Raw genomic sequence first — 27676 nt, forward strand, 5'->3', positions numbered from 1 at the left:
AGTTACTAAAATTTACTAATTAGGTAATCGGTTTCGGTAGTGGTTCGATCATCTTCAGATCATTAATAGTCCATGATGTGGGTTTTGGAGGGTACCCTGGGGAGCAAGCTCTGTAGCTTGGTGAACACTGTTGTGTTGTGTATCTGCGTATCATTGTGTCAGTGAGAGCCTACTCGATATAGAAGCTAATGTGATGGGAGGCACTTTATCGTGATGTGTAACTGTTAACATTATTTTAAGATTACCATCACATGAAGTGACAAAGTGTCTCTGACAGTTTCTTTGCTGCTGTTCTGCCGCACTATGAGTGCAGAAAATACAATTTTTTTTTACTACTTACATTAATGTTTCAAAATGTTCTTTCGATGAACTTATTTACTCTCTGTATCAACTTACAAAAATCTTTTCTTAATCAAAGTTTGCTTAGTTACAACATATTTTGTAACATTCAGTGTATGACTATGATTCGGTTAAAAAATACTGTCTGCTTGATCTTTAGTGAACAAGTTCTTAGAGTATGCTACATCCAGCAATACTATAGTGATTCATGTAGCAAATTCAGTATTCGGATGTCCTCCTTGTTCAATATTTTGTTAATAAAATCAATCCTCTTTCAAAGAATGTCCTTCAATACACGCTGCACTATCCCATAGCTTGTAACCCTTCTACCAGAGCAAATTGCATTTCAAAGGGAATGTGACACCATTTTGTACGCTCTGTGAGTCACCACTCCTCTGGAAAGGAAAATCCACCCATCCGGAAGAGTTCGTGAATTATTTATTAGTATTAGTGAATTGTAAAATTTCCTTTTCCTTTTCTCGTGTTACAGGTTGTATATGTTCACAGGACTCTTCCCACGACTTGAGCAGCAGAAACAGGCCATGTTGCTGGCCGAGGAAGGTTTCCTTAGTTGGATAACGCTAATAAGGCATGCTAATAAGTGTCACCTGCAACAAGCCATCCATGGGAAACGTGGAAGGAATGTCACGTGTCCAGAAGTTGTAGACAGAGCATGGATTCCAGAATGGTCTCTCTCGCTCTCTCTTTCTCTCTCTCTCTCTCTCTCTCTCTATCTCTATCTCCAACCCTCCCCCCCCCCCTACAGATCCTGACCAAGCAGGACACACCATCTCATTAATTTTCTTAGGAAGACGAAAAGTCAGTCTTATACACCGTCTAACCAGGACTCTTCCTGTTTTACTGGATATAGCGCCACAAAAAGGAAGAACTGCAATCGGTGGCTCATCCTGAGAGTGTGTAGCATTTACACGTTTCCTTTTCTTGGAAAAGGGGGATTTATATTGTGTGCACCGTATCCGTTCTTTCGGAACACGTACTTCAGGTGGTTGATTTCGGACTTCCAATGGTCCTCGTCAGAAACAGTTTTTGCTCTAATCGGGTGTCTTCTAAACAGGATGATGGAAACTCTGTGCATTAAGATATAAATCGTCTAATAATGACACTTTCCTTCCTTCCCCATCTCGACAGTGAACCTGATGTTCGGATGTATACTGTTCATGTGTTCCGTCCGCAGCTCGTGGTCGTGCGGTAGCGTTCTCTCTTCCCGCGCCCGGGTTCCCGGGTTCGATTCCCGGCGGGGTCAAGGATTTTCTCTGCCTCGTTATGACTGGGTGTTGTGTGATGTCCTTAGGTTAGGTAGGTTTAAGTAGTTCTAAGTTCTAGGGGACTGATGACCATTGATGTTAAGTTCCATAGTGCTCAGAGCCATTTGAACCATGTGTTCCGTGAATTGTTCGAGAGCCTCTACGCCATGTTGCCAGATCATAAATGTATCGACAACATAACGAAAAACAAGGATGGACGGAGGGCAACCAAATTTAATGCACGTTCCTCAAAATTCTTCATAAAAAAGTTAGCCAATGATGGAGGAAACGGAGAGGCCATCGCCATACCCTCCGTCATTTCATAAAAATTGCTGCCGTACAAAAGGTAGGTGGTCGTCATCGCATGCCACAACAATTTTATAGTTTCAGGAGGAAAAAGATGTGCCAGCATTTTCGAAGTGTCCTCCACAAAAACACTTTTGAACAGCCATACCACATCCCGGCTGACTGAAATGTCATTTGGACCGACTATAATCTGATTTTCTCAGTGAACGTTTGGGTTGTTTTGATATACAGGTCACAACGGCTGACTATAGGAGTTATCAACTTTGTCAGGTATTTGGTCAGCTTGTAGGTCGGAGAACCAATTGCACTGTCAATAGGTCTCAAGGGAACTTTATCCTTGTGTATCTTCGGTAGTCCGTACAACCTGGGAGGTCTAGGAGCTCGGACTGAGATTCTTCGTAACATCATCTGGTAGACCGAAATTCTTCACTAGCTCCGTAGTTCATCTGCTGTATATCAAAGTTGGGTCCCGTTTAAGACATTTGTACATACAGTGCACCAATAGTCAGAGATGGGGCCTCTCCACGCCCGCACCAACGTGGTGACCAAACCAAAAGTTCTACTGTCACCTCCGTAAACATGTTAGTTGTCTAGTAAGTCGATCACAGGATGCTGGGCTGTGATGTTATCCGTGCGTCTGGGTAAGACTACGCATTAACACAGTCCATTAGGTGATAGATAGGGGACGAAACGCGAGTGAGGATAGCGATTTGAAGAGCAGAGGGAAAAAAGTGCCATGGCTCGTGCCGTGGGAAAAAAAACCTCTGCGACAGTGGGCTGGGTAGTAAGAGCAGTAGTGGCTTGCTAGCTGCGATACTTCATGCAAGGTTGGATTTGTTAGTATAGGTATCATGCATCATTACCGTGGCAAGCGATGGCGATGTATCCCAGTTGCCGCAGCTGCTAGATTCCTGGAGCAATCAAGATCGTTATACAGTAGTGGGAGATCGGCCATAGATCATCTCGCTGTGTGAGGGACGTGTGGAGCTTGTCTGCATGCAGTGTACTGTACGGCTTCCCTGCGTGGAGCCCGTTATTCGGCAGTGTATTCCAGCTGGATATCCAGTAATGGTGTCTGATTAAGAGGGGCTCGCCTGTGCCGTTATGTTTGCTTATGCTTGGCCATAGATGTTAGGTCCTTACAAGTAGGTGTTTTGGTCTTTTATGTTTCCATCTATGGTTGTGGTCGTAGTTCCCCAGATTCAGAATAAACGGATTTTGCGAATGTCTGGAGTTTGTGTATAGTCTTGTGGTGAGTTTGTGGATTACCTCCGTGAGAGTCTCAAGTCGGTATTCCCGGTGAAGGTCCGCGACGCGTGTGTATGAATTTGAGTACTTTGTTTTGTATGAGCTGCAGACGGCGCAGGCGTGTAGGCGCAGCGTATCCCCAGACAGGAGCTGCGTACGTCATCAGGGGTCGGATAAGTGTCATGTACATGGACCTCGACACCCTTCTGTTCAGTGTGCTACGCCTGTTGAGCATAGGATAGAGCTGTTTGAGCCTCGCGCTTGCTCGGTTGGTCATGTGTTGTATGTGGTCCCCCCCCCCCCCCCAGAGTAATTTCCGGTCTAGCCAGACACCGAGGTATTTGACTTTCCCGCGGAAACGTATTGGGCGTGCATGTAGAGTTATTGGTCTGCAGTAGCGGTGTTTGCGCAGTTGCTTCGGTCTTCTAGTGAACAGAACGGCTTCGCACTTGTCAACGTTTCCTCTAACACGCCATTTCTCCAACCAAGGCTCAGCCACTCTGAGTGCAGTCTGTAAGCGTGACGTAATGTTTGATGGTTTCCAATCTTGCGCGAGGATGGCTGTGTCATCCTCGTAGATTGCCATCGTTGTGTTGTGTGTGGTTGGGAGATCGTTTATGTAGAGGTTAAACAGTAGGGGCCCTAGGATGCTTCCCTTGGGTACTCCCGCGTGTATACCTCGTCGTGTTGATTGTTTTCCCTGCACGTCGGTGTTGAAACTCCTGTCTGTGAGGTATGAGTGTATTAGACGCAGCAGCCCGTCTGGGAATCCCGCGTCGCTGAGTTTGCGGATGAGGCCGTTGTGCCATAGACGGTCTAAAGCCTTTTCGATGTCCAGGAACACCGCCCCTGTAGCTTTGTTTATGTTGAAGCCATGTGTTATATGTTCAACGACCCATAGGAGTTGTTGTGTTGTGGAGTGGTGATTCCTGAAGCCGAATTGCTCCGGTCTCAGGATGCCATTTGTTATGCAATGCCTAGTGACGCCTTACTGAGCGAGCTCAGAAGGCTGATGGGTAGGTAATTTTGTGGGAGGCTGTGGTCTTTCCCCGGCTTCCTGAACATGAGGACCTTGGCCGTCTTCCAAAAGGCGGGGAAGTGTTGGTGTAGTGATGTCATTTTGCTATGATATTCGGTAGTATTAAGAACGACAGTGGCGTTTCCTTTGCCAGCTGGTAAGGTGACAAGATCATCTCTCCCAAGTAAACGGAGCCCCTCTCCTTCCTCTCTACTGATGTTAAGTTAGGGAGGCTTAGCTGAGGCCAAAACGCGACTGGCAATAAGTCTCAATTCGTCGGCGTCGTCCTGTGCAAGATGCAGCAATGTCTGTTCTACTCCACTGATAAGATCCTTGATGGGTATAGTACATGACATGAGCAAAATTCAAACCTTTATTAACGAAAGAATGGTTATGGTGCATGCGATATAAAGGCCCCGTTCTCCAAGAAAAGGAAACGTGAAAATGCTGCACACTCACAGGATGAACCACCGATTGCAGTTCTTCCTGTTTGTGGCGCTATATCCAGTAGAACAGGAAGAGTCCTGGTTAGGCAGGGTATAAGACGGACTTTTCGTCTTCCAAGAAAATTAACAAGATGATGCACCCTGTTGAGGACACTCTCGACCTCAGGGTCCCTGGAATTTATATCATCTCCTGTGAGTGTGGTAGCAAATATATAGGTCAGACCATTCGTACTGTTTCCGACCGCTGCGTACAACACCAACGGTATATTAAAAATAGAGAACTAGCGAAATAGGCAATTGCGGATCGCAGCCTCACTGACAGACATAAAATACTGTTTGAAGAAACGAACTTTGTCCCATGCCTCCACATACCGGGATTGTGTTATCAAGGAGGTTGTTGAAATACAAATGAGCGTGAAGAAGTTTAACCGTAATAGCGGATAGTATCTAAGCGGTGCATGGAAACGAGCGCTCAATGCAGAGAAGCAGCAGAGACATTCCTTGCAGTGTTTACATTCCCATCCAAGCGGTGGCGCCACCAGTGCAGACACTGACACCGTCTGCGACAGCAGTTTGTAATCGCTGACCAATCACAAAGTAACCAATCAGAAACTGTCCACGGCCTATATAAAGCCACCACAGCAGTAATGAAGACAGTCAGTTGCTGCTGACCCATGATGGAGGCTATAATCGAAAGCTAGAAATTTTATCCGTAACTGATGCGACAAGAAAATCCAGAACATTTTACATATCACTGCCATCGCAAAAGGCTTCGTTCTCACAACTTGATTTAACCCAACACAATGGTTATTTTAATTTTCCACCATTGCCTTCTTGCATTTTTGAATTTCCCAGTGACACCATCTTTGGTTTTGAATTTCTGGACAGCACCAACTTGGCTTCACTGACTGCAGTGCCATGACTGGAGCGTTGTCTAGCTGTGGCTGCTAAATGTGAACCAGCTTACCTGTAACCATACTACTCATGAGTCATTCCATATACAGACACAGGATTTGAAGGATGTACGATACCAAGGACCACCACATTGTCTTAAATTGTAAATGGTAGCTCTCATTAGGAGACAGGTGAAAATGAAAAATCTAGTGTATCTTCCCTGACTACTGGAAGGAGGCTTTGAACTTTGTATTATAACAAGGACCACCACTGTGTTTCAGGTTTTAAATGGAAATTGCCATTAGCAGACAAATGGAAGTAAAAACTGTTGCAATTCTTTTTCTGACTACAGTGCATGACACTTCGGAATATCTGCAGAAGGTAACGTTGGACATCATCTCCAATAAGAAATGTTGGAAGTACTACGGTAGGATGTCGGTGACTTCATCCATTCTATGCGCCCAAGGAGACAAAAACAGGAGCACATGTAATGTGAGTAGTTCGCTCTCGAGCACTGCATCAAATTACATGAAACTAGTGCTAATGAATTTCTTAGGCGATCAAATTCTTGAATGTAGAACATTTTATTTAAATGTAACACAGTACAAGAACAATAAGTAGTTATACAATACAGCTTAGTAATATTATATTATGATTCACACTGCAAGTAACTTTTTTGTCTATGTTCATGACGATATTGTTTGATCGAAGAAAACGAAGTGTCCAAGAGAAAACCATCGAATTTTCTCCTCAAAGTGTCAGTCTTTTTCAAAAGTCTAATTATATTCTTTGGTAGCTTGTTAAATAAAATGATAATTTTTATTTTGGCTGGAGCCACAGTCATTATAAATTGTTCTGGAAGATGCTGGCACCACTTGACTGCAATAATTTCTATTTTATTGTTTTACAATCCAGATTTCGGTCTTAAGCCATTTTCAAGTAAAAAATAGAATAAAAAGTTGAAGTATAAACTGGTTAAGACAAAATGGTGGTGAGGGGGAAGGAACATGGATGCAGATGTGGAGCCAACAGAACATGATACATTATTCAAACAAGGAAAGGGTGGCAGTGTTGTGGGTGGCAAGGAAGGGGGCAAATTTAGGGGGAGGGGGTAGCCTGCTGAAGTGAGTGACCAAAGGAATTTTTGTAGGACCTGTGTTATAAACCTTACTGAAGTACTAATAAAATCTGTGTAATACTATGCATAAAAGCTTTGTAAAGTGTTTTTAACATGTGCTTCATCAACATGTAAACCACAATGTGCACACAGATTAAGAAAATAAAAATTTCACAGGAAAGTAAATGTATCATATAAAATATTTCCTCAAATGTAAAATATATAGTTGTTTGGTTATTAACAGTATCTGAAAGTTCAGTGGTTAATTCAGTATGTAATTCTTCAGACTAGTAACATATTATACAAACTGTATGATGGAGTGATACCAAATACTTTCTATAGTTTTCGTATTTTACCTATAAGATCAGAGTAATCTCTGGAGGCAGGTGATGAGGAGTGGGTATGGGATGGAATGATCATTAAATATTTACAGAATATTTGGAAACATTTACATATTCCAGGCTACCTTCAGTAACCATTAGACATTATGAGGCCATCCAATGTTTATAAAAGTACTGGAGAGCATAGTTATGTTTTTGAAAACACATTTAAATATTCCTTAGAATTATATGCATCCTTATCTGCATTTTCATCAATCAAACATAATAGGAAATAAAGCATGGTAAAGTGGTTGAGACAAAAGACAAGTGGAAACAAATATCAGGGATGGGGAAGGGGAGAAGTATAACCAACATTACTAACAATAGCGGAAGGTAGTTTTACATCTGCTAAAATATTTTGTACATCCACATTTGGAATATTTGTGTTAATATCAACTGCTGGAATACAATTTTATTTACGTCCATGTTCACATCTTTCATTGGAGCAAGTTAGTGAAAGCAACTTGAGATAACCACACTCATTCACATACCTGTATTGCTTGTTTCACTGCTTTTAAGGTGGACTTGGTCATCACAAGGATTTATTAGGGTATAACTTTGTTTACCCCTCATTTTTTGATAAAATTTTATACATTTTATTGCATTGGTTAATTTTATGTTCCTTCTTTGAAAATGAAGCACGTCTCCCTGTGTCTGACTGCACAAACAACATAGACATAAAAAAAAGAACCTAGTGACAAGCTATACCTAGCACATCTGAAGTTATCAAAAGTGCTTCCACCTTTACATTATGTTCATGTGATGACTTTAGTCGATGAAGGTAATATGGTAGAGCACAGTGTATGTTTATTATAGTACTATGTAGTAACGTCAGATTTTTTAGGAGAATAAAGAATTTAACAAATATTACATTTACTGAAAAAGAGTCTGATATTTTAAATAAATGGTTGAAAAAGTTACATTGGTGTACAGTTAATAACCTAATTCCTTATACTTAAGTTGATTTAGGTGTGGCAAAGCTGCCAGTTGAGAAACAAAACCAAATAACTAGTAAAATACCTGGAATTATCAAACAGCAATTAGATACATACAAAACTAGTGGCTTCAGTAATAAGACCAATGAATACTACAAAACTGTAAAAAGTATTAATATGAAACTAACAATAAACTGGGCAATTAGCACAACAGGAACTGAAACACACAGTGAAGTAAAAAATATCTGCTGATAAATTCTGAAGGAGAAGCTAGAATTAAAAACAAAACATTATTAGATAATTTTAGACCAATATTCTTAGGAAATTGGTTCAATTAGTTGTCTTCTTCAGAGGTTTTACGTTAACTGTGATTAGTTAAACACAACGTAATGAATGTGATACCTCACAACAAGGGCTGGGATAATTTTAAGGAATACACATCGAAGGTAGAGCTTCATATCTTGTCATTTTTGTTTCATGGAATACACTTTATTGCTTAACAGTTATCATGATTACAAATTAAAACACTCACGATAATTTAAAGAACTTTAACAGAATCAGTTCATTAATAAAAAACTAACAATGTATACCATTAAGGACAGGGCTTAAAACCAGGAATGTACATATGTCTCCAAACACAAGTAATAAGTTGCACCAACTAGGTGTGAGTGCAAGTTCGTGCAACAAACCGAAATTTAGTGGCAAAATGAATTACAAATGACTGCCACTAAAAATATTAAAAATCCCAAGCGTGGTTAAAATTTAAACAAATAGACAGTGCCCACCCAAAATGCTGAATGACAACAAGCCAATCCAGTGACTATGGCTGTTACAAAGCCCTTAATTTATAAACCTTAATAAAATCCCTTAAGCAGTAAAATACACAATGCCCCAAAAACAAGAAAAGTTGGGAAGGCATACAATTTGAACGTGACTCTGTAACGGAACCTATTAAAGGCTTTACTTGACCGAAGTATGCGATATCCTCCAAATTCAACCAGTTTAACGAGTATTTATGATTATAGAAAATTTATTGTGTATGTTAACAATGATTGCATAACATGTCTCCATAAGCAGTCAACTCATTAAATTATACTGAATAACTGACCCACACAAAAGTTAATATCACTTGATCACTGATACAGCAAATGTCATCGTGTAAAAACACTAAGTTCATCTTAAATAATTAATATGAAGTACGAAAAATAGTGACCAACTGACGTATTTTGGATCTCCTTAAATAAAAATCACCCAGTGAAACCTATTTGTTCACTAGGACCATTTTCACTCAGTATTCACGTATACACTCCTATTTTAGACGAAAACCAATGTAATTCTTAATAATTCATGTTATTTACTTATTTGTGCAAATTGGAGAAGTCAATTGACAAACTTCTAAAAAACGGCCTTTTTGTAACTGAGAATAATTCTGTCAAGTCAACAAATCTGTCTGTCATTTTAATAACCTGTTATATTATGTCACTCGATATAAATTAATAACTTTTCTGCAGAAATTGCGATAACAGATGTACATGTGACTTATAAACTATATCTCTTTTCGGTAGTTGTTTGACAAGGTTATAAATACAAGCAGAAAGAAGGGTCGGGAGCGGAGTCTGAATGTCACTTTGGTAAAGTGTGTGTGTGTTGTTGTTCGAGGTGGATGAACATGGCAAAACACATGTAAAAGAAGTGCTACTTTGTGTTGTGTCATTGTCTTTGGTGGACAGTGGAATTAAGATGGCCACCAGAGTAATAAATATTTGAAGATTAAATATTTGTTGGTTTCGCTCATTAGTTATCATCAAAAGCACATAAAAAACACGGGAACTCATCTTTTTACCCCTAGACAACCAGATTTAGAGCCAGCATCAGCATCGAGACACAGCAGCGATCGAGCAAGCAGCAGCGATTACCACAATGTATTTTAATGGCGCCAACCTAACATCAAGTGCTAACAAGCTCCGTAAATGGGAGCGAAATAGTGAGATTATAGCAACATCTACGACTAGGCGACCATTATAACTCCCAGCTGGTACACACAAGCAGGAATATTAATAAAGACCATTAAACAAATGCACAATCCCACAAAATACAAGAAAAGCTAGGGGAAGCATACAACTTAAATGTGACTTCCAAATGGTATATACCATCCATCAGAAACATTAACGATGAATCTTAAAGAAATATACAATCCATCAAAATACAAGAAACGTAACAAATTATAGCAGCCAGTTATCACAGTGACCTGGCAGCAACTGCGCAAGATTGACAATGAGAGGAATTAGCTAACGACTGCGGATGAAAAACAACAGTTCATACTCATAACTATAAGTCCTTAAAACTATACACGACCCATAAGTAGCAAAATAGGGCCTGCAAGATTCAAACCAGTTTTAAAGGGCAAATATAATCACAAGGAACTTCGGATTTACTGCACACACATTAAGGCTTGTGCGCTTGCTCAACTCTCAATATTTGAACAGATCAAGAGTTCCAGAATTAACTGGGGGACACTCTGTCGTGCTACATACAAAAACGTTCAAATTTACTTAACGGGAGCTAACACGAGGCAGCTGATAAAGATACCTGGCTGCAGGCAAACCCAGACGTCGTGGAAGGACGAGAGTATCGCCGTAGCAGGAAGAAAACTTCTCTGCTCCTGGACCAGGTCGCTGCCAGAACTACCCTGCCAGCATGCTTAGGAAAGAAAACAGTAATTTGTCCAAATATGGCTACCAATGACAATACATAAGATGTAGGAAATATCAACTTAATTCAAATACCAGGGCACACCCTGTTTTAACAGTGCATTGCCTTCGTCGCAGACTAAACTGCAGCCCCAATTATATCAACTCACTTCACAACAGGGAGTGTTTCATACACTTGCAATGAATATGATATGGAACAAACAGATTAAAATTAGTTCCACTGGCTGGTGACCATGCACACAATCACTCGGAGCTCTGATGAATATGACGAGTCTAATTCAACATTAACACAGATGTGGCTTACGATAACAAGTACTACAAATAAAAGGTCGACACTCCACTCAGTTTCGGACGATACCTGACTTCCAGGATTCGAGACAGGGGTGGTTTTGCCTCCAGTCCGTGTAGGTGATGTACAGATAATATAATGCTTAAACCTCCAGCGTTGGTGCTCCCTGACGAGGTTTCGCACAGCGCCAGCTGCCCTTCCTGCAATCGCCGCTATCAGTACTTAAAGTTTGCCTGCAATCAACTTAAAAACTCGCGCCTTTATGAGCTTCACGCCTGGTCAGTAGGAGTGCTGCCAGACCCACTTTCCAGTCACGTGGCCTCCCGCTAACTGCAGGTACCATGGCCTGCTAAATGCAACACCACAATCTTCGACCAAAAACCCTAGCCCTGGCATACGACCGGGATCGATATCGGCTGTACGAGTAGTTAGTGGCGCCAGTAGAGTGGCATGCCCGCCAAAATTAATCCCGCCACGGCTTAGTATGTATCTGTTTACTCAAATACTGTACCCTCTGCAAATATCTGCTTTATATCCCAAGAATGCAATAGGTTTTTAAACTAGTATAGACCCATACATTGTCTTGTGACAGCCAGAGCGAGAGCACCAGCAGCAGCGAGTACTGTTTGTATAAAGCGTTTATTTTGCATTTTGTTTACGACCTTCCACTAAGGAAGGGATTCTATTTGTGTTTATCTGCTCTGCATAGTAACTAACAGTTCTTGATAAAACTTTACGCAGTTTTCGTGTTAGATTTCTTAGTGTTTTCTTGATCGTTTAGAACAGAAAGCGCCCTAAAACCGTCTTTTGTTTGTTTCGCGGCCGTTAGCCACTAGTCACTTGAATCAGCAGCTGTCTTGTGACAGCCAGAGCGAGAGCACCAGCAGCAGCGAGTACTGTTTGTATAAAGCGTTTTTGTACTTATTTGCTGCGCTTAGCTTTTAAATAGTTTTTCTGGGAAAACCTAGCGTAGTTTTCGCGTCTCGTATTTCAGTGAGTGTTTCTTGATTATCAGAGTAGCTCATCAGAAGATTATCTTGGGAATTTGTCACCGTATAGAGTAGGGTAAACATAGTCATGTGTAGGGACTGTGGTTGTTGTGAGCGGACGCAAGGAGAATTGGCCACTCTTCGGGGGCAGGTGGAGGCTTTGTCTGTTAGGCTCATCGAGCTCGAGGCGCAGGCGTCGGCTCGTAGTGGCGTTGGGGCAACTGTGGTGAGACCTATGCCTACTTCGGTGGCCTTGGAATCACATGGAACCCCTGATGTCGCTGCGTCTTTCGGCAGTGAGCATCTTACCGGTCAGCCATCACTCCAGGGTGAATGGCGGACAGTGGTGGGCTCGCGCGTGCCTGGCCGAAAGGCTAAGGTGGGATCTGGCCGCGTGGCAGCTGCCTTACCCCTTTCCAACAGGTACGGGGTGCTTCCTAGTGGTGATGACATCGTTTCCGAGCCACCACAGGATGCCTCGCCTGTTGGGCCAGTGGCCGATTCACCGGCAAGGTCCCGACAGTCACAGAGGGCGGGCCTATTAGTTATAGGGAGCTCCAACGTTAGGCGGGTTATGGAACCCCTCAGGAAAATAGCGGGTAGGTCGGGGAAGAATGCCAGTGTGCACTCGGTGTGCTTGCCGGGGGGGTCTCGTCCGTAATGTGGAGGAGGCCCTTCCGGCAGCTATTGAACGCACTGGGTGTGACCGGCTGCAGATAGTAGCACATGTCGGAACGAATGACGCCTGCCGCTTGGGTTCTGAGGCCATCCTTGGTTCCTTCCGGCGGCTGGCTGATTTGGTGAAGACAACCAGCATCGCACGCGGAGTGCAAGCTGAGCTTAATATCTGCAGCATAGTGCCCAGAGTCGATCGCGGTCCTCTGGTTTGGAGCCGTGTGGAGGGTCTAAACCAGAGGCTCAGACGACTCTGCGACTATAATGGTTGCAAATTCATCGACCTCCGTTATTGGGTGGAGAACTGTAGGGCCCCCCTAGACAGGTCAGGCGTGCACTACACACCGGAAGCAGCTACTAGGGTAGCAGAGTACGTGTGGCGTGCACACGGGGGTTTTTTAGGTTAGAGGGACCCCCCCTTGGGCGAAACGATAAAATACCTGACGGCTTACCAGAGAGGACATTATCATCGTTGATAAAGAACGTCCGTCCTCAGAGACCAAAAACAGGAAAAGTTAACGTAATATTGGTAAACTGCAGGAGTATCCGGGGCAAGGTTCCTGAATTAGTATCTCTTATTGAAGGAAATAGTGCGCATATAGTATTAGGAACGGAAAGTTGGTTAAAACCGGAAGTGAACAGTAACGAAATCCTAGACACAGAATGGAATATATACCGCAAGGATAGGATAAACGCCAATGGTGGAGGAGTATTTATAGCAGTAAAGAATTCAATAATATCCAGTGAAGTTATTAGCGAATGCGAATGTGAAATAATCTGGGTTAAGTTAAGTATCAAAGGTGGGTCAGATATGATAGTCGGATGCTTCTATAGACCACCTGCATCAGCAACCGTAGTAGTTGAGCGCCTCAGAGAGAACCTGCAGAACGTCGTGAAGAAGTTTCGTGATCATACTATTGTAATAGGGGGAGACTTCAATCTACCAGGTATAGAATGGGATAGTCACACAATCAGAACTGGAGCCAGGGACAGAGACTCTTGTGACATTATCCTGACTGCCTTGTCCGAGAATTACTTCGAGCAGATAGTTAGAGAACCAACTCGTGAAGCTAACGTTTTAGACCTCATAGCAAGAAATAGACCGGAACTTTTCGACTCCGTGAATGTAGAAGAGGGTATCAGTGATCATAAGTCAGTGGTTGCATCAATGACTACAAATGTAATAAGAAATGCCAAGAAAGGAAGGAAAATATATTTGCTTAACAAGAGTGATAGGGCACAAATAGCAGAATATCTGAGTGACCACCATCAAACGTTCATTTCTGAGGAAGAGGATGTGGAACAAAAATGGAAAAAATTCAGAAACATCGTCCAGTACGCCTTAGATAAGTTCGTACCGACTAAGGTCCAAAGCGAGGGGAAAGATCCACCGTGGTATAACAATCATGTACGAAAGGTACTACGGAAACAAAGAAAGCTTCATCATAGGTTTAAGAGTAGTCGAATCATAGCTGATAAGGAAAAGCTGAACGAAGCGAAAAAGAGCGTAAAGAGAGCAATGAGAGAAGCATTCAACGAATTCGAACATAAAACATTGGCAAACAATCTAAACAAGAACCCTAAAAAGTTTTGGTCATATGTAAAATCGGTAAGCGGATCTAAATCCCCTATTCAGTCACTCGTTGACCACGATGGCACCGAAACAGAGGACGACCGAAGAAAGGCAGAAATACTGAATTCAGTGTTCCGAAACTGTTTCACTGCGGAAAATCGTAACACGGTCCCTGACTTCAGCCGTCGCACGGACGCCAAAATGGAAAATATTGAAATAAACGATATCGGAATTGAAAAACAACTGCTATCACTTAGTAGCGGAAAAGCATCCGGACCAGACGAGATACCCTTAAGATTCTACAGTGATTATGCTAAAGAACTTGCCCCCTTTCTATTAGCAATTTATCGTAGATCGCTGGAAGAACGTAAAGTACCTAGCGACTGGAAGAAAGCGCAGGTCGTTCCCATTTTCAAGAAGGGTCATAAATCAGATGCGAATAATTATAGGCCTATTTCGCTTACGTCAATCTGTTGTAGAATAATGGAACATGTTTTGTGTTCTCGTATTATGACATTCTTAGATAATACAAATCTCCTTCATCATAACCAACATGGATTCCGCAAACAGAGATCATGTGAAACTCAGCTCGCCCTATTTGCCCAAGAAATTCACAGTGCCGTAGACACTGGCGAGCAGATTGATGCCGTATTCCTTGACTTCAGGAAGGCATTTGATACGGTTCCGCACTTACGTTTAGTGAAAAAAATACGAGCTTACGGAATATCGGACCAGGTTTGTGATTGGATTCAGGATTTCCTAGAAGAAAGAACACAACATGTCATTCTTAACGGTTCAAAATCTGCAGATGTAGAGGTAATTTCGGGAGTACCGCAGGGAAGCGTGATAGGACCTTTATTGTTTACAATATACATAAATGACTTAGTTGACAACATCGGTAGCTCCGTGAGGCTATTTGCAGATGACACGGTTGTCTACAAGAAAGTAGCAACATCAGAAGACTCGTACGTACTCCAGGAGGACCTGCAGAGGATTAATGCATGGTGCGACAGCTGGCAGCTTTCCCTAAACGTAGATAAATGTAATATAATGCGCATACATAGGGGCAGAAATCCATTCCAGTACGATTATGCCATAGGTGGTAAATCATTGGAAGCGGTAACGACCGTAAAATACTTAGGAGTTACTATCCGGAGCGATCTGAAGTGGAATGATCACATAAAACAAATAGTGGGAAAAGCAGGCGCCAGGTTGAGATTCATAGGAAGAATTCTAAGAAAATGTGACTCATCGACGAAAGAAGTAGCTTATAAAACGCTTGTTCGTCCGATTCTTGAGTATTGCTCATCAGTATGGGACCCTTACCAGGTTGGATTAATAGAAGAGATAGACATGATCCAGCGAAAAGCAGCGCGATTCGTCATGGGGACATTTAGTCAGCGCGAGAGCGTTACGGAGATGCTGAACAAGCTCCAGTGGCGGACACTTCAAGAAAGGCGTTACGCAATACGGAGAGGTTTATTATCAAAATTACGAGAGAGCACATTCCGGGAAGAGATGGGCAACATATTACTACCGTCCACATATATCTCGCGTAATGATCACAACGAAAAGATCCGAGAAATTAGAGCAAATACGGAGACTTACAAGCAGTCGTTCTTCCCACGCACAATTCGTGAATGGAACAGGGAAGGGGGGATCAGATAGTGGTACAATAAGTACCCTCCGCCACACACCGTAAGGTGGCTCGCGGAGTATAGATGTAGATGTAGATGAATGACGACTGTGTAACTTTTCTCTACCATTTGCCTTACAATTGGAAGTATAAATTCTTTTTTTCCATATTAAGTTATATGTACCTATAACCTTACATACAGGGCGGAGAAAAACTGTGTCCCGAAATTTTAACCCTCGATAGCTGATGCGAGTAGGAATCAAAATTAGTAGTGTTGTATAGGTCGACAACGCACCATTTTTAATCTACGGAAACTTGGCGCCACGAGCTACTATTGGCCATGGGATTGCCCTGTTGCCGTTCGTCGGTTGAGAGGCAACGCTATTGTGGTCGATTCAGCCATACAAATGTTCCTCGCCTGTCACTGCCTCAACGTGAACCGCACACGTGTCGAATAGGTCTACCTGTTTGTCTCCACCTCACGTCAGAGGCATTCACAGGTAAGACTCTCTTCGGAGTTAACACACGCCACCTGCGATTTAGTCATACAGTAAGCATGGCGGCACAGTATTCGTTTGAAGAACAACGAGATATGCTGTTTGCTTATCGACTAGCCGATGGTAATGCGCATGAAGCTTGATGGTTGTGTGAGGAACGGTACCCAGCATGACGCCCCCTACACTCACAGACGTTTCAGCCATTCACTGTCGACTTGGCGAAACAGGCTCGTTAGCGGGATATCATGCTGATGCTGGAAGACCTGGAACATGATGGGATGCTGCATTTGAAGCGACTGTTCTCAAGCCCTTCGAGGAAGCACTTACAAGTACTCGAGCGGTTGGGCACGACATCGGGGTCACTCGTCCTCCAGCAGCCATTTAGTTTCCACCCTGTCCAAGGCCTAAACTCTGTGGTGGACTATGAACACAGGCTAGAGTTCTGTCGGTGGTTTCTGCGATATGTTACACGAGATTCCGACTTCTCTGCCATTTTGTTATTTACCGACGAGTGCATCTTCCATCGGGACGGCGTTTACAACACTCGATACGTTCATTACTGAACAAAGGGAAATCCCCACGTCACGTACGTCAGCGGACACCAGGAACGATTTTCGCTCAACATTTGGACAGGCATTGTGGGTGACCATCTACACTCCTGGAAATGGAAAAAAGAACACATTGACACCGGTGTGTCAGACCCACCATACTTGCTCCGGACACTGCGAGAGGGCTGTACAAGCAATGATCACACGCACGGCACAGCGGACACACCAGGAACCGCGGTGTTGACCGTCGAATGGCGCTAGCTGCGCAGCATTTGTGCACCGCCGCCGTCAGTGTCAGCCAGTTTTCCGTGGCATACGGAGCTCCATCGCAGTCTTTAACACTGGTAGCATGCCGCGACAGCGTGGACGTGAACCGTATGTGCAGTTGACGGACTTTGAGCGAGGGCGTATAGTGGGCGTGCGGGAGGCTGGGTGGACGTACCGCCGAATTGCTCAACACGTGGGGCGTGAGGTCTCCACAGTACATCGATGTTGTCGCCAGTGGTCGGCGGAAGGTGCACGTGCCCGTCGACCTGGGACCGGACCGCAGCGACGCACGGATGCACGCCAAGACCGTAGGATCCTACGCAGTGCCGTAGGGGACCGCACCGCCACTTCCCAGCAAATTAGGGACACTGTTGCTCCTGGGGTATCGGCGAGGACCATTCGCAACCGTCTCCATGAAGCTGGGCTACGGTCCCGCACACCGTTAGGCCGTCTTCCGCTCACGCCCCAACATCGTGCAGCCCGCCTCCAGTGGTGTCGCGATAGGCGTGAATGGAGGGACGAATGGAGACGTGTCGTCTTCAGCGATGAGAGTCGCTTCTGCCTTGGTGCCAGTGATGGTCGTATGCGTGTTTGGCTCCGTGCAGGTGAGCGCCACAATCAGGACTGCATACGACCGAGGCACACAGGGCCAACACCCGGCATCATGGTGTGGGGAGCGATCTCCTACACTGGCCGCACACCACTGGTGATCGTCGAGGGGACACTGAATAGTGCACGGTACATCCAAACCGTCATCGAACCCATCGTTCTACCATTCCTAGACCGGCAAGGGAACTTGCTGTTCCAACAGGACAATGCACGTCCGCATGTATCCCGTGCCACCCAACGTGCTCTAGAAGGTGTAAGTCAACTACCCTGGCCAGCAAGATCTCCGGATCTGTCCCCCATTGAGCATGTTTGGGACTGGATGAAGCGTCGTCTCACGCGGTCTGCACGTCCAGCACGAACGCTGGTCCAACTGAGGCGCCAGGTGGAAATGGCATGGCAAGCCGTTCCACAGGACTACATCCAGCATCTCTACGATCGTCTTCATGGGAGAATAGCAGCCTGCATTGCTGCGAAAGGTGGATATACACTGTACTAGTGCCGACATTGTGCGTGCTCTGTTGCCTGTGTCTATGTGCCTGTGGTTCTGTCAGTGTGATCATGTGATGTATCTGACCCCAGGAATGTGTCAATAAAGTTTCCCCTTCCTGGGACAATGAATTCACGGTGTTCTTATTTCAATTTCCAGGAGTGTAATTGGGCCTGTCCATCTACCTCCGGGGCAAATTACCTTCACTTTTTGCAAGAAACTCTACCTGGCCTGCTGGAAGATGTTCCTGGGGACCTAAGGCTACGCATGTAGTTGCAGCATGATGGGGCGCACACACACGAGAGTCGTGCTGTGCGCGGACATTTAAAAGAGCTCTTCGACGGCCGGGTAATTGGCAGAGGTGCTCGTAGGACATGGCTCCCACGATCACCAGACCACACGCCACCGGACTTTTTCCTGTGTGGATTCTTCAAGGTTCTCGTTAAACTACCCGGACGCGAACCACCTAGAAAAGCAGAGGAATTAATGGATCACATTCAGCATGCCGCCAGTTACGTCAGGGCAATGTCAGAAATCTTTGAAAGAGTTAGGTAAAACACCCTTCGACGTTACCAAGCTTGTGTCGCGTCAGAGGGTAGCCAGTTAGAGCACCTGCTATAAGTAAACAATGTCCTAGCTACGAAAAAGGTACTTTTCAGGGTCGACACAATTTGTGAAACACTTTCTGTACGAGAACTAACAGCTCTTGACGGTTTGTTTTCCCGGTACGTCTTATCATGAAAGTACAATGTATGTGTCGGTACCCTGGCGAATTCGCCCCCAGAGTGGAAGGCTGGCACGCTACCACCGAGCGCGCGGGCCGACTTGGGTACATCGCGATCTCCGTCAGGTAAGGCATTCACAGTCATGCGTTGTCCAGAGAATCCGGCAGCAGGGCGATCACGCGGCCAATACGACCGCGTTGCGCCAATTTCCGTAGTTTAAAAATTGTGCGTTGTCACCTACACAACATTAGTAATTTTCGGTACTATTGGCACTTCCTATACAGGGTTAAGATTTCGTGACACAATTTTTCCCCACCCTGTATGTAAACTCATAGTGTAACCATCATTAATTATTTTTTCCATATTACCTATTTAAGTGTTTTAAAATATAAGGAAGAATGTATTTTAATCACTTCCTCTGTGCAACATTTTTTGTGTGTCATTACTGGAAATGTAAGGTCTAATGTATCCATTCTATTCATTAACTGATATGTACACTGACCTGGTAGAAAATTATGTCCAGCGACCTACTATCGATATTAACCCTCCTGGCGATATCGGCGTTTCCTAGAGAGGAATGACTGTTTGTCAGTCTAAAACACTGTGCATGTAGTATCAGCGAGCGTGCTGTCAGTGCGTAGTGAATCGCGAAGGTGCGTGATCTGTCTGAGTTTGACCGAGGGCATATTGTGATGGCCTGGAGGCTCGGCAGTTTTCGAAACTGCACGACTTGTCCTTTGTTCGAGAAGTATTGTGGTGAGCGTCCTCAACACATGACGAAACCAAGGTGAAACAACATCCAAATAACGTGGGTTTGGACCGCCACCCTTTATTATAGATGCTGGATGTCGAAGGCTGGGTAGACTGTTAATACAGGACAGGCAGCGAACTTTGCCAAAACTAAGATCAGAATTTAATGCTGGGCTAAATATGTGTCTGAACACACTGTGCACAAAACACTGCTAACGACGGGCCTCCGCAGCCGACGACCAATGTAAGTGTCAGTGTTAACACCATGACGTCGACATCAGACGTTGGCGCAGTGGTTGAGTTTCCATGCTATGATGAATCCCGATACCTTATTCATAGTGCCGATGGGAGGGCGCGAATCAGTCGTCTTCCAGAGGAACAGCTGCTTGACAACTGAACTGTGAGATGGAGACAAGCTGGCAGCCCCTCCATTATACTCTTTGGAACATTCACGTGGGCATCCATGTGTCCAGTGGAGCTTGTGCAAGGTACCTTCTGTGGTTATTAAATTCTACTTTATTTGTGGTGATACTTCCATTAACTTGCTCCAGAATTATATTATAGTAAAAGACGTAAACATAAATGTAGATAAAATTGACTATACCCTAACAGTTGATATTGGTATACATGTTACTGTAAAAGGAAGATAATTGGTAAATCCTAGAATTAAACAGCGAGACCTAAGATATACCATCGTAGTATGGTAGAAGTCCGAAATTTATCAAAAATATACATAGATTTCCAGCTTTTAACAAGAGACATTTGTAAATCTTAGGATTTACCAACGCAAACTGGTAAAAGCTGGATCGAAGACACCCGCCTGCGTCGTGCAGGTTCAGATAAGTTTCATTGTTGCCAATTCTGTGTTCAGATAAGTTTCTTTGTTGGCAATTATGAGTTTTCAGCCCACTCACCGCTGCATCGAGCATCGAGCGTACGGTCATCTTTCGACTCGTTTTAGTGATGCTTCTTGTGCAGCTTTCCATCAGAATAAGTAATGTTATGCGTAATAGATTTTACTAACTTTTAAGTGAATCAGTGAATAGGAAGGAGGACAACAATTTTTATATAACTGCTGAGCAATGTAATAATCTTTTAAGTGAAGTGAAAAATGCAAAACTCGTTTTCAATAAAAAAAATCTGTTCATTAGAGACGTTTGAAGCGATATAATGTTCTCAGCATCGGAGCTGAAGAGAAACTCACAGCACCGGTGTTAGCTGGAAAAAGAAGAAATTCGTTATTACGTTCATTTTGATGAACTGTTTAACGTACCACATGAGACCCACATTGCTATAGCCCATGGCGGCCGAACACGAATGATTATGGAACTGAATCGTAAGAATGCGACCGTTGAATCAATCGTTACTTATCTGAGAGTATGTGAACCATGTCAGAAAAAAAACAAGAAACACTGAAAAGGGATGTAGTAGTGAAACTTGTCATACACAGTGAAATTAATTTACGATGCCAAATTGACTTCATCGACATGCAGGCAAACCCAGACAATAAGTCGAAGTTCATACTTGTATAACAAAACCATTTGATAAAATTTGTTATTCTCCTTGCACTAACTTCTAAAGGGGCTCATGAAGTAGCATATCATCTCTTTGACATTTTTAACACCTTTGGTGCCCAAGTATCCTTAGTTCTGATAATGGTAGAGAGTTTTGTAACCAAGTTATTCAAAGTTTATGTGGGTTGTGGAGTGATATAAATATCGTACACGGGAAGCCGAGGCACAGTCAGTCTCAGGGATCAGTCGAAGAGCAAATCAAGATATCGAAAATATATAAACTCGGATGGAAACAAATGAAATTTCAAAATGGTCTGAAGGGCTGAGGTTTGTAAAGGCTCATCTTGAAGGGATCAAATGTTCACCATATGAAGCCATGTTTGGGGTTCCAATGAAAATAAAAATGTAAACACTGAAGAAGACTTGGAAACAATGTTAAACACCACTTCCACTGACTCACAGGAAATTGAAAATGACGGCCAAGGAATTATGCCAGCGAATCAAGTACTGGAACAGCAAGAACGTAGGTAGCAGGTGAGGAAGCACCACAGACACAGTTAACAACGAGACACCGGCACCAGCTGATGGCTGTAACGAGACGCTGACAAATCCAACAGTGCTAATAAAGTGAAACAGACCTGAGAAGCTGCCAAAGACGGTCTTCAATTGTAGACAAAGAAAATGAAAGCAGCCTCATGTCACAAAATTCCAAAACCTTCAGCTGGACAGAATGTGAGAATTAAAGTACCGGATATAGACAGGGCAGAACTGATGCAAAATCTATAATAGCAGTAGTGATAAATATTAAGGATGATGAATTTTATCAGCTTGGTACCAAAGCTGGTAAACTGAAGTCATTGTACACTAGGAACCAATTTACATTGTGCAAGGAATATTTTATCAACGTCGAAGAAGTAGCAAGAGAAGAAACTGGTCTATGGGAAGTGGTTGCCAAACAATCTTTCGTTGGAGGACAAGGATTGAAAAAGTGGAATTTGCTTAAAGAAGTGTTCAACTGAAAAATGCTTGTGTAAATCGTTTTCCATATTATGTAATTCGAAATGCCACAATAGTTAGCCTTGTTGCAAGAAAAATTAACGTTCACAAAATAACATTTTTTTAGAACGCTTTTTTTTAATGAACACGGTTTTACCATTTGGTATGGGTGCATCCTAACATTTCTCAACGTCTCTTGGTAAAAGTTCGAAATCTATGCATATAATAAGAAATGTCGGACTTTTACCACACTGTGATGGTAAGTCTTTGGTTTCACCCGTTCATTCTAGGATTTACCAATCATCTTACTTTTACAGTAACATATATACAAAATATTTTAACGAGTGTAAAACTAACTTACATTATTCTTATAAGGAAACCTCCCCATCGCACCAACCGCAGATTTAGTGGTAAAATGGCACTATGGATAGATCATCAAAAACTGAACACAGATCAAGCATGAAAACAGGAGAAAGGTGTACTGACCTATGAAAAAAGAAACAAAATAGAGGCAGTGAACGGTCAATATGTACAACGCCGACCAAACCTGAATAGCTACGGCGTCATGGTAATGTGATCACAGAGTTGGAGTGCAAAGAGGCTCCATCGTGTACCCGTTTTTTTATTTTTTTTATTTACAAACTTATGAGTTGTTCGTCCTGTCATTGACGTATCTGTTAGCTGTGTTCAAATTTGTGTCTGTGTCATGGTGTAACGTCCATTTGCAACAGCAAGGTGTAAGGGAGGGATGTTTGGACGTATATCTCTCCTATTTCTTCTACACAAGTAACACGCCTTATGACTCTTGCGATATGTGTTTGAAGTTTTGACTGTTGAATTCCTTTGTTGTAACATAGTTTACACCTTTTCATTTGTTGCTTTCATTTCTGTGACGGGTCATCTCACCTGCTCTCACTTTTCGTCACATTTACTTACAACAGTAATACATTATCACACGTGTCTCATAGTCTATAACGAATGTATGGTATGACAATAACCAAGATTACAGAATGAGAACAGACACGTCAATGATCAGACGGAAAGTTCTTAATTTTGAGAAAAAAAAGTGGACAGAAGGAGATTTGAACAGATCTCCCACTTAGCAGGTCAACACTGGAACCACGCGACCTAGACACCGTGGTTCTCGTATTCACTCGATGATGCTGCACAGATTAACCTTGGACCGTTGAGTGTTACTATTTTGCTTCCTTTTTCGCAGTTCAGTAGCTTATTTCCTATTGTGTTTGATTGTTGCAAATGGAGATATGTGTGCAAATAATTCTAATGAATACTTAAATGAGTTATCAAATACGTAACTATGCTCTGCAATACTTTTATAAACACTAAATGAGCCTGCACATTTCTAGTGGTTACTTAAGGTAGCTTGAAAAATTAAAACATGTTCAAATTGTTCAAATGTGTGTGAATTCCTGTGGGACCAAACTGCTACGGTCATTGGTCCCTAGACTTACACACTACTTAAACTAACTTATGCTAAGAACAACACACACACCCATGCCAGAGGGAGGGGCCTCGCAATCAGTGACATGGCGCCTCTAACCGCGCGGCCACTCCACGTGGGTTAAAAAATATTTTCAAATATTTTGTAAGTATATACCCCTCCTCCAAAATCATCTGCTTCCTCAAACAAACAACCACCTTTCTTCACCTTACAGCTTATACCAGCCTCTCCACCATTTACTCCCCTGTTTTATTTTTGTATATTCCTATCTACCCTGCTCTCCACCACACATTTAAAATAATATTGTCAAAAAAATTATTTATTTTTGTTTTTGTACGTACTTTAGCTCTGTGTTTATCAACATTACGTAACATCCATAGAAATTAATCTATAAATGTGCTATTACTCAGCACGTTTTTATGTGTTCCCAGTTTACAGAATACCCTACTCTCTCAACCACTGAGATTTTTACACCGAACTTTATTTTATGTCTGTTTTATGTGAGAATAAATGTAAGCATTACTGATGTGGAAATACATACATTACACCAAATGTTAAATTGCTTCCTGTAGTTTTTAGTAGAATGAGTTATTTTGCTCCCTCCAACTTCCTGTCCTTGTCACAACACTTGTTTGCATCTGCTTATATCAGTAGCTTCTCACGTAGCATATTTTATGTTTTATATGTGATTTGACACTTAATGTATTAACAGTTAGAGACGTAGACGTAAGTGCATATACTCGTAATGGTTACTTAAATGTCTCTTTAAAATGCGACTATGTTCGCCAATACTTTTATAAACACATATTTATAATGGTTACTTAAAGTGTTTGGGATATGTAAATGTGTCTCAAATATTTTATAAATATTCGATTACCCTCCACCCTCCTCATTATCTGCTTCATCAAACTATCTACCTCCTTTTACAACTGTCACCTCTGTCATTTCAATCCTCCTTCCTTCCCTTCCCCATCACAAATACGGAAATTATTATATTCATAAAAGCTCTGATTTCGTAGATACAATGAAAATGTATAGGAAAGTATTACTCCATCACACAGTTTGTCTCGTATGTTCCTAGCTTACAGAATAATATAATGATTTAACTACTGAACTTTTAAGTATTGTTAGTAAATTAACAACTATTAAGTATTGTTAACAAATGAACAACTATTGATAAATGAACAGTACAGCTACGATGTTCCCAAACACGCCACAGATCGAGTGATGCAGACCGTAACGTCTCTCAGGCGATGTTTGGAAGATCGCTTCATCTAAGTACATGTCAGTTGTTGTTCAGACACAATAGTATGGCAGATATCTGGTTATCAGTTAGGAGATTCATATAGTAGCTGTGTTATTGGGTTTATTTTAAAATCTGGATTCGAAATGTTTGTCTTACTACTATATAATCAATGTGAAACATTCCAGTGTAGCCAATCCTTTCCACATGAATTTCATACGCCATCCTTAAAACTCAGTGTTAGCGAAAAATAAGTAATGCTCTGATGAAAATTTCACTAGGTGGCTTCGTCTTTCGATGCCTTTTCATTTCGTCCATTGGTCCAGCATATATGTTTGAGAGGTGCATCGAATTCTGTCACAGGGAGACAGCGGCGGTCCTCTCACGGTCAACCACAATGGAGGACGCATACTCGTCGGCGTGGTCAGCTTCGGATCCGTTAGGGGTTGCGAGCAAGGGATTCCAGTTGCCTTCTCCCGAGTCACCAGTTATCTGACGTGGATCGAATCAGCAGCCGGTGTGAAGATCAATTCGACACAGTAATAATGACTCGCGAACAGTGACTTTTGTATCTGCTCCAGTATCTGCAGCTATATGTACCTAATGCAAATAAGATAAATAAAATATACTGGTAAAATGTACCCTTGTCAGTGTATATTGTTCCCCATGAGACTCATTGGCGTATAGTCCTTGGTGCTTTACTGAATATCTACAATTTAGTTTTCGCACTCTGTAACTAGAATCAGGCCAAGCAAATACCGTTCATCACGTGGTACATTGGGTGTCGAGCGTCGACGAAATGCGACAGGTTGTTTCTGGTTATAACCGATTTTATGTGCTCACACGGTAGAGCGGTCCTAAATTTGTCCAACACGACTTTACGTTTAACGACATTGGACAAAAGTCCCGGTGAATAACCTGAGAGCCAGCAGTGACTCGCATTGTGCCCTATCCTGCTGTGACGGCTAGTGCCATGCAGCAGCGCTGATCAGTCGCTGGTGGAATATTTGTTGTTAATCATGCTCTAAAGTCCCATATCGCAAAAACGAACACCACATTAGACTAATTTAGGACCACTCTATCGAATGGACATGTAAAATTCCACTTCGAAACACTATAGGAAATGTGGCTGACAAATATTAGGAGAGATACCCGGTATATAAACTGAAAAAAAGGAAGAACTCGAAGGAATTATCGGAATCACACGGAAATCGGTAGATGTAATGATTCATTCAAGGGGAAGAGGTTCAGAGGTTCAATAACTGAGCAAGTCAGTTACACGTTGGTCCACCCCTGGCGTTTATGCTGGCGTTCATTATGCTTTGCATTGACTGTCAGAGGTGTTGGATATGCTCTTGAGCGACATCGCTCCTAATTCCATCCAATTGGCGCTTTTCGATCGCCTACATGCCAAGCTGATTCGGGGGGGGGGGGGGGGGGGGGCCTTGCTCATAATGTAGCAAACTTCTCAATTGGGAAGAGATCCGTTGATCCTGCTGGCCGAGGTAGGGTTTAAGAAGCACGAAGGTAAGCAGTGGAAACTCTTGCTGCGTGCGTGATGGTGTTGTCTTGCTGAAACGTAAGCCCAGAATGGCTAGCCCCGAGGGGCAACAAATTGAGGCGTAGAATTTCGTCGACTTATCGCTCTGCTGTAAGAGAGCCGCGGATGACAACAAAGCGGTACTGCTATGATATGGAGTGGCACCCCACAACATCACTCCTGGTTGTCAGGACCTAAGGCAGGCGACAAACAGGTTGGGGTCCTACGGCCGTTTGAGACGTCCCCAGACATGTCTTCGTTGGTCATCTGGGCTCATCACCGAAGACAGATCTACTCCAGTAATTGAGATTCCATACCAAACATGGCTGACACCACGGCAGATGGACTTCTTAGAATACAGACGTCAGTGGTAGTCAGTTCAAAGGGTGCCATAACCTCAGCCCCCTTTCTGTGAACCTTTTAATAATGGTCTTTGTGATCACTGATGTGCCACTTGTACGTGGGATCGAAGATAGTGATTAATATGGGGCTGTGAATGCCTCTCTGACTAGTACCTGCTTCAAACGTTCTGTCATCTCCCTAGGTCGACCACCTCCTCCTTGATTCACAGCTTACTCCTGCGTTTTTTTTTTTTTTTTTTTTTTTAATCTCAACTGCATGTCCCTTGTCCAACGTTAAAATCTGCGTATACTGCTAACAGACAGTCTGCGGACGTAGTTAACAATCCACCTGAGTACACAGGAGGAAATTCGCGAAGACTCTGCATCCTGGTATCGACTTTTGCCCTGTTTTCTGCAAAGGCACAGATTCATTAATCTGACAACAAAGTTAGCAATTTTGCATTTTCCATTGATACTTGCATGAATATCAATTTTTGGTCAATTTGCATGACTCTTTCATGGTGCGTTGTTTCTGGACTTAGAGTACATATGTTTATTTGTGTGTGTCTTTCAGTATAGCTCTTCAACGTGCTGTGAGGATAATGGAACGCTACGAGACTTATTATTGATGTAGGGTGGGAAACTGGTGCTGCGTAAGTGTAACAGTGCTGTACAAGTGTAAGCTTGGAGAAATTGAAATCGGACGTTGATGGGTCACCATTCGTAAAGGAAAACAATGTTTTTGCAAATGGGGCAGGACTTCATCTGAAATTAGTCAAAAAAGGGATAGAATGATGTCAAATCAAAATTTTGTAAGTTTTCTGGGTTTACTAGCTTAGGTTTACAGATAACAGATTTACAGAGTGTGGAGCAAGT

General features: G+C 42.8%; 1 protein-coding gene across 1 annotated transcript in view; it reads left to right on the forward strand.

The window, feature by feature from the left end:
• LOC124712136 (brachyurin-like) overlaps positions 1 to 25462 on the forward strand; it is a 176029-nt gene extending 150567 nt beyond the window's left edge. The window contains exons 6-7 of the mRNA XM_047242435.1: positions 5869 to 6008; positions 25283 to 25462. Coding sequence (XP_047098391.1) covers positions 5869 to 6008; positions 25283 to 25462 — 320 coding nt within the window. The remainder of the gene's footprint in view (positions 1 to 5868; positions 6009 to 25282) is intronic.
• The last annotated feature ends 2214 nt before the right edge of the window (positions 25463 to 27676 follow it).

The sequence above is a fragment of the Schistocerca piceifrons genome, chromosome 8 (genome assembly GCF_021461385.2).
Source record: "Schistocerca piceifrons isolate TAMUIC-IGC-003096 chromosome 8, iqSchPice1.1, whole genome shotgun sequence".
Classification (NCBI taxonomy): domain Eukaryota; kingdom Metazoa; phylum Arthropoda; class Insecta; order Orthoptera; family Acrididae; genus Schistocerca; species Schistocerca piceifrons.